Raw genomic sequence first — 15,517 nt, forward strand, 5'->3', positions numbered from 1 at the left:
TGACAATCGGTTCTAAAAATCCAAAACAAACAGAGACTAAGACATATAGAAACCACATTGCTTCTTCTTGTCAACTAAATGGAAGCCCAAAAACACAAAATTAATGTGGAAAAGACCCTTTTTACCAGAAACCCAGAATCTAAGAATCATTCCAAAAATAATAATAATAATAAGCAATACAATTTTGAAAGCCCAAAAACACAAAAATAATGCAGAAAAGACCCTTTTTTATCAGAAGTCCAGAATCTTTTTTTTTTTATCAAATTGTTAATAGAAAGACAGAAAAAGAGGGGTTGTCCCTCTAGCTAAATTGGTTAAGGCAAGGAATTTTGCTGACGTGGCACCCAAATGCTAAACAAAATCCCTAAGCCTCCCTGGCTTTTGTGCAACCAAAAACACCCTAAAGAAAGAGTAAAGATAAAGGTGAGGAAATCAAATACCTGAAAAGTGGAGTTGGGTACTTTTGATGCATCGAAGAGCTTATCGAGAACGGATACAGAGCCCTGAAACATACACATGATGTGATGATGGTTAAATGGAAGAAAGAAAATGAGGGAGAGAGAGAGAGAGAGAGGATAAGTACCTGGGGAGAACCCATGAAGACGAGCTGCTTCTTTTTCCTTGTTGGGTCAAGAGCAGAAGAAGCTCCACTGCAACAACTAAGGCGTCGAAGCAACATTGAAGGTTTTGCCTTGTTCATCTCTCTCTCTCTCTTTTATCCCCTTACATCTGTAACATGTCTCGTTCTTTTTTATCCCTTACATAATGCGTACCTCCCCCCCCCCCCCCCCCCCCCCGCAAACTTGAGATAGATTTTGGGGCCATACGGTATCTAAATCGAGGGTTATAAAATGAACGGTTCGGATCAGTCTAAGGTGGGACCCATTATAACATAGTTGCATGTCTCACTCTAGAGAGCACACCTGTTAGGAAAAATAAAATAAAAAAGACATTCATCCCATCAATCGGTAAGCCATATCAAATTGTAGCAATTAATGATTCTCGTATTAATGGACATTGTGTTGAGCCTTTCATTTGGATGGTTGAGATTAGTCAATTTGTTAAGCGGACGCACATGAACTAAACAGTCTAGGAAGCTCGGTTAGAAGATAGTTATAAGGTGGAGGATTTCGGGTCAAAAGTAGTGTCAGGAATGGAGGAAGGGAGTGGAGAATACTTTGTAAGGATTGGCGTTGGGAGTCCTCCAAGAAATCAGTACACGGTGATTGATTCTGGGAGTGATATTGTTTGGGTACAATGTCAGCCTTGCTCTCAAAGGCTCTCAGTGCTATAGACAATCTGACCCGGTCTTCGACCCAGCGACCTCGGCTTCGTTTGCCGGCGTGGCTTGCAGCTCCACCTTCTGCGACCAACTCGAAAACGCCGGTTGTCATGCCGGCCGGTGCCACTACGAGATGTCTTACGGTGATGGGTCCTACACTAAGGGCACTCTCGCCCTCGAGACCCTCACGTTCGAACACGCCATTGTCTGAAACTTGGCCATGGGGTATGGCCACAAGAACCGTGGGCTCTTAGTAGTTGCCGCCAGGTTACTGGGCCTAAGCGGTGGGTCATTGTCATTCATAGGCCAGCTCAGAGGCCTGACCGGTGGCGCCTTCGGCTACTGCCTTGTGAACCGTGGGACTAGCTCTTCGGGGGAGCTAGTCTTCGGACACGATGTTGTCCCAGTTGGGGCAGCATGGGTCCCACTCCTAAGGAATCCGCGAGCCTCTAGTTTCTATTATATTAGGCTCGCAGGCATTGTAGTAGGAGGGATACCGGTACCAGTGCCCGAAGATGTATTCCAGCTGATGGAATTGGGAACGGAAGTGTCGTCATGGACATCGGACGGCGGCGACGAGGTTCCTGGGGCCCACTTACGAGGCACTGCGTGGCGCATTTGTTGAAAGCACAGTCGACCTCCTGCGGGCCTCGAGTGTGTCCATCTTTGACACATGTTATGATCTGTCTGGGTTCGTGCAAGTATAGGTGCCAACTGTGTCGTTTTACTTTTCCGGTGGGCCGACGCTAATAATTTCAGCAAGGAATTTTCTGATTCCAGTGGACGAAGTAGGGACTAACTGTCTTGCATTCGCTCCATCTTCTTCTGGGCTTTCCATCATAGGAAACATTCAACAAGAGGGGATTCAGATCTCATTTGATGGGGCCAATGGTTTTGTGGGCTTTGGGCCCAACACTTGTTAGAATGTAGAAACAAGTGCTTATGGTGCTCTTACCTGTAATCAGGGACGGAGCCGCGTCGGGTGTGGGGGGGGGGGGGGACCCCCCCCCCCCTCTTAAAATTGGAAAATTCTCAGGATCCTTATGCGTATGGACAAAGTGACGGCATGAAGGGGCAAAGTGCTAAAAATAGTGTTTTTATCAACTTAGAATAATCTGTGATACAGAATTGTTGAAATTGCAACGGTCAGAAATTGTCTCTGAAGTGGGACCCAAGAGAAAACTGGACTTCACGCATACACACCATATAAAATCACCACTGATGCGCTCAAAATTTATCAGTTTAAATATGATGTAAGCTCGTATAGTCCAAATTTTTTGAAAAGTATTGTACTACTTACGACAGGATGATCCAAGCCGTCCATTTGATGGGCCACATCATAAATACATTGTAGCCCAAAAACCATTTTCATGGGATGACCCTAACCCTCCGATCTATAAAGGTCTCCATAATATGCCATTCCACTACAAATCTTAGAGCTAGGATCATCCTATTGAAATGAGTTTTCGGACAAAGCCTATTTACACTGTGGACTATGAAATGAACAGTTTGGATCATCATATGGTAAGGTGTACAATACTTTTTGAATGATACCAGACTTCACAAGCGTTCACCATCCCAAAACAAACTAACCATGCCATGCTAAGAATGTTAAATAGTGGCCCAACCCATCAAAACATGTGCAGTATAATTTGGCCCCGCTACATAAAAATGTAAGGGAAAAAGTTATACTCGCCCCCTATTTTAGTTGGGACAAACCCTCTAGTGTAAAAGAGTAATGGGCCTCCCCCCGCCCTCTCCCCCCCCCCCCCCTGTAATGGTAATATGTACTTGGATTTCATCATTTTACAGCCTTTCCACTATGAATATTGACCATTCTTAGCTGAAAATTTTACTTTCTTACAAAATATAACACTAGTCTAATCCACTAAACTCAACCGATGAGCTTATACAATTACATAATTTCTCTCACTCACTAAATATTACCATTACATGATTCAGATAATTTTTTTTTGAGAGGTGTCGTGATTTTCAGCTAAGAATGGTCCTCCACATCCAAAAAATCAGAGTCCAACACACTTGAAACTTTCCTAAGGACCAAGGAAAATTTCCCATGAAACGTGAGATATAGATTTCCTTAATTTAATCTTATATTTTTGTGAACTTTTCCTCTTGGAATACTCACTGTTTCTTAGTTGGATTTAATCATTTTACAGCCTTTCCACTATGAATATTGACCATTCTTAGCTGAAAATCTTACTTTCTTACAAAATATAACACTAGTCTAATCCACTAAACTCAACCGACGAGCTTATACAATTGTGGTAACCCCGGTTTAGCCTTCGAGGATGGAAATATCCCTCGGGGAAGAATCTCCGTAACCCCGATATGCCTCCGAGGACAGAAAAATTCCTCAGGGAAGATCTCGTAGTACCCACGTTCCTGCAGCATAGAGGGGTGAGATCGTCCACGGTGCTTCTACGTGGAGGGGGAGATTGTTGAGGGTTCCACGTGAAAGCAAAAATAGTCTCACATCGCTGTTGGGATCCGGGTAGAGCCGGGCACGTGGTATCCCCAGTTTAGCCTCTAAGGATGGAAATATCCCTCGGGAAAGATCTCGTAGTTCCCACGTTCCTGACGCGTGGAGGGGCGAGATTGTCCACAGTGCTTCCACGTGGAGGGGGAGATTGTTGGGGGGTTCCACGTGAATGCAAAAATAGTCCCACATCGGAAAAGTGTAACGATGTGGATGTGCTTATAAGGGAATGGGTTCCCTCCCCTTAACAGCTAGCTTTTGGGGGTGAGTTCTACCTGGTTAGATTCCCTACAGTGGTATCAGAGCCCGGCATGTGGTAACCCCGATTTAGCCTCCGAGGATGGAAATATCCCTCGAGGAAGAATCTCGATAACTCCGGTATGCCTCTGAGGACGGAAAAATCCCTCAGTGAAGATCTCATTGTTCCCACGTTCCTGCCGCGTGGAGGGGCGAGATTGTCCACGGTGCTTCCACGTGGAGGGGGAGATTGTTGGGGGGTTTCACGTGAAAGCAAAAATAGTCCCACATCGGAAAAGTGTAACGATGTGGATGGGCTTATAAGGGAATGGGTTCCCTCCCCTTAACAGCTAGCTTTTGAGCACGAGTTCTACCCAGATCCCAACACAAATTACATAATTTCTCTCACTCACTAAATATTACCATTATAGGTAAGAGCACCATAAGCAGTTGTTTCCACATTCTAATTAACAAGTGTTGGGCCCAAAGCGCCCACAAAACCATTGGCCCCATCAAATGAGATCTGAATCCCCTCCTGTTGAATGTTTCCTATGATAAAGCTCAGAAGAAGATGGAGCGAATGCAAGACAGTAAGTGCCCACTTAGTCCACCGGAATCAGATAATTCCTCGCTGGAAGTATTAGCGTCGGCCCACCGGAAAAGTAAAATGACATAGTTGGCACATGTACTTGCACGAACTCAGATAGATCATAACACGTGTCAAAGATGGACACACTTGAGGCCTGCGGGAGGCCGACTATGCTTTCAACAAATGCGTCACGCAACACCTCGTAAGCGGGCCCCGAGAACCTCGTCATCGTTATCCCAGTGTCCATGACGACACCTCCGTTCCTCAATTCCATCAGCCGGAATACATATTTGGACACAGATACCAGTATCCCTCCTACTCCAAGGTCCGCGAGCCCAATATAGTAGAAACTAGAAGCTCACGGGTTCCTTAGGAGTGGGACCCATGCTGCCCCAACTGGGACAGCATCTCGTCCGAAGACTAGCTCCCCGAAAAGCTAGTCCCACGGCTAACAAGGCAGTAGCTGAAGGCGCCACTGGTCTGGCCTCCGAGCTAGCCAACGAATGACAATGACCCAACACCTAGGCCCAGTAACCCGGCGGCACCTACAAAGAGCCCACGATTCTTGTGGCCACACCCCATGGCAACGTTTCGGACAATGGTGTGTCTGAACGTGAGGGTCTCAAGGGCGAGAGTGCCCTTGGTGTAGGACCCATCACCGTAAGACACCTCGTAGTGGCATCGGCCGGCATGACAACCGGCGTTTTCGAGTTGCCCGCAGACGGTGGAGCCGCAAGCCACGCCGGCAAACGAAGCCGAGGTCGCTGGGTCAAAGACCGGGTCAGATTGTCTATAGCACTGAGAACAAGGCTAACATTGTACCCAAACAATATCACTCCCAGAATCAATCACCATGTACTGATTTCTTGGAGGACTCCCAACGCCAATCCTTACAAAGTATTCTCCACTGCCTTCCTCCACTCCTAACACTACTTCTGACCTGAAATCCTCCACCTTATAACTAACTCCAGCGGGGCTGTCGCCTGTCAACCGGCGAGTCAAACTCGCCACCCTCTTTGCATCTCTTTTCAATCGCTCATCGAGATGGTGACGATGACCGATAAAATTCTGCGCTAAGATCTCATCCCTATGGACTAACTTCAGCCACCACTTTCGATCGGCCTCCTTCTCATTAGTTTTTGAGAATTTTCGATGACCCAACAAAGCTTTCATCAAATACATACTAAATACAAAATCAAAACTCTAAAAGAATGTAAGGACACACGCGCTTCTGCCTTTTGCTCTGAATTTGAACCATCTTCCATAACAATTTCGATCACATCAATTACAGATGAAAAGATGATGATTAAACTGATAAGAGACCCATAATGAGAAATCCAACGTATATCACCAGGTCGTCTAAGACTAGTTTCTTGGTTCAAACCGCGACCACTAGAAAGTTCATTATTTTTAAGCGCTTCAATTGTTTCTGCAATTCTTTTTCAAGAAGAATATCGCAGTGGTTACATAATGCTCCAACAATATTGAAAACACTTATAACCAAATTAAAGAATGTTCCAATTTCAATATTATTTTTTGCAACTACAACTACAGTTAACTGAAGTTGATGGGCAAAGCAATGAATATAATAAGCAGATTTGCAATTAATATAATAAGCAAATGTATTCTCTTGCATAATTAGTGTTTTCAAACCGTTAAGCTCACCACGCATATTACTTACTCCATCATATCCTTGCCCGTGTAATCTTGCCATGCTTAATCCGTGTGCAGTTAACATTGACTCGATCGTCGCTTTGAGTGTTATGACAGTCGTATCAGCGACATAAGTGATACCTAAAATACTTTCAATAACACGTCCACGTTTATCCGCATAACATAAAACTACAATCACTTACTCTTTTGTTGATATATCACGGGACTCATCAACTAAAATAGCGAATAATGCATCTCCAAGGTCATTGATAATGATATTCGTAGTTTCAACTGCTACAGCATTTGTTATATCCTTCTGTATATTAGGTGCTATTAACATATGATTTTAAGGAGCATTTCGTAACACCACACTATTAATATCTTCATTATGCTCGGCAAAAAACCTCAATAATTCTAAAAAAATTTCTTGATTACTAGAGTTATCAGATTCATCATGGCCATGAAAAGCTAATCCTTGATGTTGTAAAAATCGAATACAATCAACGGATGTATTCAAACGAGTTCGGTATTCATCTCGATCACGATCTGATTGTTTATGTATCATGGTCTGAATGCTTTGATTTTTGCTTCATCAAATCTTCACACTTACGTCGAGCCTGGTTGTGTGCACTATTATGACTACCAACATGATTTTCTAATTTAACCTTCTTTTTTTCAATTTTTAAATCCTTCAATAATAAAAAGCATCGCCTCCTCGATCTCCAGATTTTGGTCTAAAATATAAACAAAATGCAGCATCTTTTTCTATGTTATATTCTAACCAACCAGCATACTCATTAAACCAAGCAGGGTTGAAACAGTGTGACACTATTCCAAACTTCGTATAAGGAAAATTATGATTCTTAAGTTGACAAGGGCCTTTTTGCAAATGAGTTCTCTGAATTTGATCCCTTTCATTAGGATGATAATTAGAAATTCGAATTCTTAATCCTGGATCTGTATCGAGATTTGTTCTATCAACCTCCTCACGAGCTCGCTTTGTGGAAGATTGTGCTACCTCTTTAGTGGGGTCTTTGATTTTGGTTAGGGTTCCCCATAGCTTCGAGTAACAACTACGCTTGTATCTTTAAAAAAAAAAAGGAATTAGGAAGGGAGATGTATGAAATGTCTGACATTCTATCAAAAGACAGGAAGAAAAAAAAATATAAAGGTTTTCAAGAGAACTAGGGAAGGATCTCCAAAATTTATAATCATCATCAACGCAATCTAAAACTTAAATTGTGAAGTTGAGATTGCAAGTTTCTCTTCTAATTCTCAGCTATCTTTCTCTTTAATCATCATCTTCAACCCTTGGGTCTACAAGGGAATTCAACCGATCCTTGCTTAGTTGTCTCCATGCCAAGGATTCTGAGGCATTTTCGCATTGACATTGCATTGAAGAAGCTGGAATTCAGACTCTCTGTCCGTGCTAACTATCCAAGCAGTAGATGGCAAGCTCCCTAAGAATTTGGGTTGATATTTTCAGCACACTTCCTCGTCAAGTAAGGTCTTTAATTTACTGTAGCTATTCCTCTTCAAGTAAGGTTCATGCTAACATTCAAATCATGGAATGCTTGATGTAGCCTTTACAATTTAAGGGTCAGATCTGCCGTTGGATAAGGCTCTGAAGTTTTCTCTTTTCTTGTATTAAATTCAGCCACAGAAAGAAACATGGGGATTTTGTTACCCCCTAAATTAGATGAAATTTTTTTTTTTGAAATTTTGGACATGAGGCGCAATGGAAATATGTACTATCGTAGAGTGAAATAACATCTGTAGCACTGGAGATGAAAAAAAGAGGACCAGGGTGTCCCAGGTAAGGAAAAGGGGCTCATTTATCACTTCCCATTTCTTATGTTTATCATGCATGTTTTGTTCTTGACTTCGTTCTTGCCCAAGGGATTTAAACTCTTATTTTAAATGCTATGCTGCTACCGAAGTATGTTTATCCCTAATAAGTTGCAATCACCGACAAATGAAACTCTAAGCGCTACCGATCACATACGGACATGCTTTTCCTTCTCTTAACAGGTGACAAACCCATGGGGACGTCCAAATATAAATACACTAGAAGGGGTGGCCCGGGAAGAAAAGAAGGAGAATTTATCACTTCCCTTTAGACAAATCTAGACATTGTCAAGTTCTCTTTTTATTATTTTCTAGTCAACTGGATTCCAAAAGTGTCACCCTCATCTCACTTATTGCATGAGAAGCCTAATCTAGACCCACCAGCAGGATACTGGCATGATCCAGACCCTTCATTTGCTTAGGTAACGATCAAAGATTTAGAGTTAATAGACGATTCCAATCATCTAATCATCTTTTTGCAAATGAAAATGGGGAGTATTGTGGGTGTCACATTCATCCACTTATGCATTGCGTAAGAGCACGGGAAAATTGTGGGTGTCATATTCAATTCATCTACTTATACAACGTATACTTAATGGTTGTCGTGTATGTGAATATATCGTTCACCTACCTCACACCGTCTGCTCTGGTCACACCGTTTTATTTGATGCCGGCCCATCGTGGGAAGTAGAGTGGAAAGTACGCCCTGAGTCATCCGAGTGACTAATATTTAGGGGTTTTGCAGTCAATTTTAGGGAGTGTCATTTCACAGTTCACTTTTGCATTAGAGAACAGCCACCTTAGATGAATTACTTAAATCTGATAATATCAGCTAAAAAGTGAGCCATGTGGCTGTTCTCTCATGCAAAAGTGAGCCTTGCAATGGCTTTCCACCAAATTGCCTAGCAAATCCCTAATTTTAAAGTTGTAATATTTTTATGGGTAATAAGAACGTGTTAAGAGAGAAGTGATTACAACTAGGGGTCCAACTTGGGTCGGGTTGACCAAACCCGACCCGCATCGACCCGACCCGAAAATAGCATGGGTCGGGTTTGGAAATCATGGGTCTTAGGTAGGGCCGTGTTTTAGTTAAAAAAACCCGGCTCAATCTTGGGTAGGCTTGGGTTTTAAAAAAAAAAAAAACTAAAACCTGACCCGACTTATGTAGGTGTGCTATGACATTTTTAATTATCTCTTGGGCTGGATTTAAAGAAAAAAAAACCCGAAACCTTACCCGACTTATGTAGGTGTGCTATGACATTTTTAATTATCTCTTAAGTAACATAGCAAATTATTTTTCAATATATTTATGTAGTTGTTTTCATTGAGGTGATCATATTTGTGATGTGGAAATACAGTTTCCTTCTTAAATTTATACAGTTGATTACATAAATTTAGAGATTTTTGGTCTTAACATTTGTTTTTTTCAACGTGAAAAAACCCAACCCGACTCGACCCAAGATATTTCTCGGGTAGGGTAGGGTTCTTCAAAACCCGACCCAACCCAAGTTGCAACCCTAATTACAACTGGACAAGGACAATAATAGATTTGCCTCCTCCTCTTTCCTGGACAACCCTCCTGTATGTAAAAAGAGTATACATAAATACACTAGAAGGGGTGGCCTGGGAAGAAAAGAAGGCGAATTCATCAATTCGCTTTTGACAAATATAGACATTGCCCACGACAAATGATGTGTCACATTCCATCCGAAGCTGTATATTTCCGTTCTAATAGAATAACAAGGAGCACAGCGGTAGATTGTTAAGACAGATTAGTACCCATAGCTGTATCCGAGGATAAAGTTAGTAATTACATGTTGAGAATGCAATTACACGTTTAGTGTTTGATGATATTTAAGGAAAAGTACCCCAAACTCCCCACTATGTTAGAAACTTAGAACCATGGTTTTAAATTTCAGTTTCGGTACCGGTTTCAGACCCCCACCGAAATCAAAATTTCGGAAATCCGGCAAAACCACAAAAACAATATACCGAAATTTCTGTAAAATATTAAAATAATTAAAGAACTGGTTTTGGGGTAAAATTTCAAAGGAGGAGGTTTACCTGCTCAACGGCTGGTTTGCTTTGCCTTTGAAGTGGAAAGAGAGATGAGAGGAATTCCAAATCGTGAGTGTAGTGAAAGAGCCGTGATTGCCGAGATCCAGAAAGTGATGATATTGAGAGTTGGTTCTTAATACTTTCTAAGAGAGATAGTGAATCATTTTTTGGATCCGGCAGGGCTGAGGTTTAAGAGGTTGAAGATGGTGGTGAGACCGGTTGCAAGAGAGAGGGAGGATCATGGAAGTGGCAGCCATGGTGGCTGCCAGCCCTCCTCTCGCGCTCTCTCTCTCTCTCTCTCTCTCTCTCTCTCTCTCTCTGTTGCTCTCTACCGTTTTTCTGTGAACCCAGAAGATGCCCCGTTTTTTTCTCTCTGGTTTTGGGTCCTTTTTATAGGGAAGTGGCAGACTTTGCCACCCCCTCGTTTTGCATGGGCAGCCCCTCAAGTGTATTCATTAGTCATGACTAATCTTCTCTCTACATTGGGTGAGAAAGGCAAGTCAAAGCTTGCGACTTTAATTTCCCCACTTATGGAGTTAGAGGTTCGAAATCTGTTCAAAAGACGCACTGTGGCGGGGGTATGATATTGGCACTACCACGTTTTAATAATAGCACTGACTCATCTTGTGTTTTATTATTTAAAGGTCTGTCAAATATTATTATAATTCCTAGAAGGACACTGTCAAAGAGGAAAAGACAAGTTGAGTTTATACAATCATTAAAAGAAATCATTATATTTTCACAAAAATAACCGGAAAATCAATTAAAAATGGATAAAACAAAGTTGAGCTCAAGCGACTGTGATGAAAATGGAATTTGATGCCATAGTAGTGAAAACTGAACGAAGAGACAAATTAAAAAAACGAATTACCTGAGATTTCTGAGATGGAATCCTTTGCCACAAAGTCAGCTCCGAGAGACTTTTCTTCTTGTTAGATCGGATAGTAGCGAGGAGGCGGTGATGGCGTTGATCGGAGGTTCGATTGGAGCAAAAATCTGAGAAGGTGTTTCAAACAGAAATGATAGTAGCATCTGATGAGAAATTGGGGGTTGAAGAAGATGATTTTGATCCAACCCAAGGGGAATGTTAGATGGAGTTGATGACGGTTGGAAAACCAGAGAAGGATGGCCGGGTTTCGACGGTCGGATCTGGTTGGGGTTAGGGTGAGATCTTCGATAGGGGAGGTGGAGGTGGTGGTCGGAGCAGGAGATGGGTTTTGATGGTGAGGATGGGGAATGAGTTAGGGTTTTGTAGGTTTTTGGATTTTGGAAAATGGGGTTTGAGAGGTAGAAAAAGATCTAGATGGAGATGGCGAGATGCCGGCCGGAGAAGATGACCGGAGTATTGTAAGAGACCCGATCTTCCTCTCCAAGTTTCTCTCTCTCTCTCTCTCTCTCTCTCTCTCTCTCTGTCTCAAACTAGAAAACCCGAATTTTCTTCTCCTCTCTCTGCTCTGCTCTGCTCTGCTATTCTTAGCTCATCCCCTTTTTTCCATGGACAGCCCCCTCTGAATTTATGACTACTCTTTTCACACCAGGGGGGCCCAGGTAAAAACGATCCTTGTAGAAGATGATATATTCGACACCCTTCTACTCCCCATGGTGTATTTATAACTTATAAGTACTTTTTGCTCTCAAGGGGGTGGTCCGGACAAGAAGAGGGGATGAAGATCGTATTGGCCAAGGAAAAGGGGATATTTGCCCCTCTTGTTTTTTCCTCTGGACAGGTATAGGGGTGGCCCAGGAAAAGAGGTGGGCGAAAGACTTGGTTGTTTAATTTTTTTGTTAGAAGGGTAATGATATTGGCACCACTACTCTTTGATATGGGCACAAAACGCGTTTGTCTTTTCTTCATTCTACCTTGTAACTTGTAAGGGTATAAAATATACCGAAAAGAAAAAGACAGTGGGTGTACATATCAAAACATAGTGTGCGGATAAACATCAGGACTCAGGGATTCGCATCAGCAAGATTCTTTCCTTATCATCTAAGAAGATATCATATTGTCTCTAGTAAATGCCTTCTTATGAAATAATACATGCCTTTTGGGCTTTGTAGGAAAGAAGTAGTCCTGCAAAAGGTTTGACTAGGGCTGCAACTCGAGCCGGGTTTTACCCGATCCGAAAATAACCTGGGTCGGGTTCAGGTTTCATGGGTTTCGGGTCGAGCCGGGTTGAGCATTCAAAAGCCCGCATGAATCTCGGGTCGAGCCGGGTTTGAAGGGGCCCGACCCGAGTTACATAAGTTATAGTATGTACATTTTTTTCTATTGTTAGTTACAAGTTAAAAGTGAAAACCCACGCACCCACTGTTATTGTATGTGAGTGTAATTTCTGCTTCTATGAGTTGAGTTGATTCAAGCGTTTGATTCAACATTGTTTGATTGTAATTACAACATTGTTTGATTACGGCATTGTTTGATTCAAGTGTAATGTTAGTGTAATTACATCATTGTTTGATTCAAGTGTAATGTGAGTGTAATTTCTACTTCTATGAGTTGAGTTGCCTTGCCAAACAAGAATTTTCCTTAAAAAATTGCGTCAACGTGAAAAAACCCGACCCGACCCGAGATTTATCATGGGTAGGGCCGGGTTTGGGAATCGTGGGTTTTCCGAAAAAAAACCCGACCCGACCCGACCCGAGATATTTCTCGGGTAGGGTTGGGTTCTCCAAAACCCGACCCGCCCGACCCGAATTGCAGCCCTAGGTTTGACAGCCAAGTTCTTTCTTTTTATTTAAATACTTTCGCAAGTATTGCCTTGAGTTAAATAATATATGCCCTCTCATTCAAAAAGATTAATTTTGTAGCCAAAACTCTTTCCTCGATTTAATCAGTAATTTGCTTTTGTAATAAATGCCTTTTAGTTAAATAATGAAGATTTAAAAGCTTTTTATTTATGGGTTTTGTTAACGAGTGCTCCCGGGAGATTAACGAGTGCCCCCGAGGTGCGTTGAAAATGTAAATTTACACAGAGATTAAGAGTTTTACATGGCTTTTGAGTCTTTCTTCTCAAACAATGAGTAGATTTACATTTCCAACTCACCTTAACAAAACCCTTTATTTATATGATAGATATCCAAACTATTTTGGGATATCAAGCAAGTCTTTAAAGCTGCTTAATGATGTATAATGACTTAAATAAGTACCCCTTTCTTTGGTATTACCATCCAACCAAACACAAACGGACTTTAGTGTTTTAAAGGGTTAACTAAATAAAAGCACCTAATACTTGGACTCACCAATTAAATAAACTTTTGAAATGTTGACCATAATATTTAGCAATCCATACCTTTCTGATTCCATAAATTGAATGAACGGTCATTGCTCGTAGGCTGTCGATCACGATAGTTTATAGGAATATAAACAATCATGTTTTCCCCTGAATTTAAGGCTTGTGATTGCACCAAGTATTAGTACGGCTAGTGACTTTTGCTTGTAGCTGGGTCGTTATTTGGTAAGATATTGTGGTGGCATATGGCAAGTGTTCGATGTATGTGATTTAGAGGATCTCGTCTTGCCCGTAGGCGGCAAACTCTTTGAAGACTTGTGTTCGTCTAGAAACTTGGCCTTATGATAAAGTGATGACCTATTACACGTTGCAATTCGCTTTGCCCATAGGCGACAGATAGTAATGGTGTGCCTGGACTCTAATCAAACTGGGACTTATAAGGATTTTAAGACCAGTTTGAATTAAAATATGATTAATCGCCCAAGTTAATTAGATTTTATTGCACATCAAAGTTTTATGATACCTGTTTGCACATATGGATTTTATATTTTGCACTTTGGGTGAGAAAGGCAAGTTGCAACCCTTCTCTCTACATTTGGCTTTTGAGTCACATCATATAGCTTAAGGTGGGCGAACAAAAAAACACTCCTTTTCCTTTATTTTTTGAAAGGTGACCGAAATATATTCAAGTCTAGGGGGACCAGTCCCTAAGAATTAGGAACTGAATCCTTCTAAAACTAAAATCTGAAAAACAGCATTTACCTTTGGCCGTATATATACTTCTATTCCCAATACGACCCTACGCCTATCTTTTGCACCTCACACGGTCACACCACTGACCCACATTAAAAAATGAAAAAAAGAAAAAAAAAATGCTTACATGTGAAAGATATCACGTGATGACTTGAGAATGATGACATGGGATGATTTCTCCTACAAGGGGTGGCCAGGGAAGAAAAGAAGCCCAATTTATCAGTTCCCTTTAGACAAATATAGGCATTGTCCACCACAAATGATGAGTCGCATCTCATCCAAAGCTGTATATTTCTGTTCTAATAGAATAGCAAGAAGCCAAGCTGTAGTTTGTTTAGGCAGATTTGTGTCCATAGCTGTATCCGAGGATAAAGTTGGCATCAGAGTTCGAGAAGAGAGCCCACCTAAAATCTAGGAAATCTTGTCTCCAGATCTTAGTGTCACCTGAAATTCCAAAGGTTTGCTTCATACATGCATGATACACTACAACCGTAAAACTATTTATAGTGACTGAAAATCTTCAAAACTATTTGTTCACGGAGAATATCAAAGATGAGTTAGACGTTCACTAGCTAGGACCACTAGGGGGCTCATATAGTTCATTTCTTTCCTATAGAAAAAAGGAAAAGAAAAGTGCCTCTCAATCTTTTGTGGAATCATCGGCACTTAACACTAAAAGACAAGAAGGGTTAGTGAAAACATCAAAACATGGTTGTGTTGATATCATTTCCCATAAGAGATTTGCTAGAAGGCATTTCTCGGACCAGCTGTTGCATGAGAGAACAGCCACATATGCTCAGATTTTGGCTTATTCATTTAATTCAGGTGGCTGCTTTCTCATGCAACAGCCGGTCCAAAAAATGCCTTCTGCTATGGTCCCTAGCAAATCCCTTTCCATAATTTAATTTAAAAAGCTTGTAAAAATTAAATAAATTCGGAAGTTTTCTCTCTTTAATTCTGCCCTGGTGTCAATTCATACCAGTCAGTATCCACATCTTCCGATCATATTTTTGGAGCCAAACATAGCTAATGAACCCACCATCACATGCCAACCAATATGGTCTATGACAAATCCAACCTACTACCCTTGGCTCCACTCTCATTAATGGATGACTTTTTTAGTGGGCAAGTGATATTTGACCCCTTCTCTTCCCAAGGCCAGCTCCCTCTATTATATTTATGACTACTTTTTGGAGAAGAAAATCCTTCAAATATATCATTTCCATACTCGAAAGTCAGAATGCATGTGGGTATCAGTCCCTAATACTCCCATATCAAGTTGTAAAACAAAGGTGGTATGACCAAAAGGGATTTGCTATGGACCATATGGCAGCGAATATCAGTCCCTAATAGCAAATTCCTCTGTCATT

At 41.5% G+C, this 15,517-nt stretch overlaps 1 protein-coding gene and 2 pseudogenes across 3 annotated transcripts in view; 1 reads left to right on the forward strand and 2 right to left on the reverse strand.

Moving 5' to 3' along the window:
- Nucleotides 1–15,517, reverse strand: part of PDE194 (formyltransferase) — a 92,125-nt gene that overhangs the window by 9,630 nt on the left and 66,978 nt on the right. For 2 of the 3 annotated variants that reach the window (XM_077364521.1, XM_077364519.1), the window contains exons 1-2: nucleotides 584–739; nucleotides 441–503 (exon numbers count right to left, since the gene is read on the reverse strand). In XM_077364521.1, coding sequence (XP_077220636.1) covers nucleotides 441–503; nucleotides 584–700 — 180 coding nt within the window. In that variant the 5' untranslated portion in view covers nucleotides 701–739. Of the gene's footprint in view, nucleotides 1–440; nucleotides 504–583; nucleotides 740–15,517 lie in introns of those variants that run through there. The other variant, XM_077364520.1, reaches the window with a different exon arrangement.
- On the forward strand, nucleotides 996–2,205 carry LOC143854745 (protein ASPARTIC PROTEASE IN GUARD CELL 2-like; annotated as a pseudogene).
- Nucleotides 4,212–6,197, reverse strand: LOC143854595 (protein ASPARTIC PROTEASE IN GUARD CELL 2 pseudogene; annotated as a pseudogene).

Source organism: Tasmannia lanceolata, unplaced genomic scaffold (genome assembly GCF_043159265.1).
Source record: "Tasmannia lanceolata isolate RefF3 unplaced genomic scaffold, GAP_Taslan_0.1 ptg000020l, whole genome shotgun sequence".
Classification (NCBI taxonomy): Eukaryota; Viridiplantae; Streptophyta; class Magnoliopsida; order Canellales; family Winteraceae; genus Tasmannia; species Tasmannia lanceolata.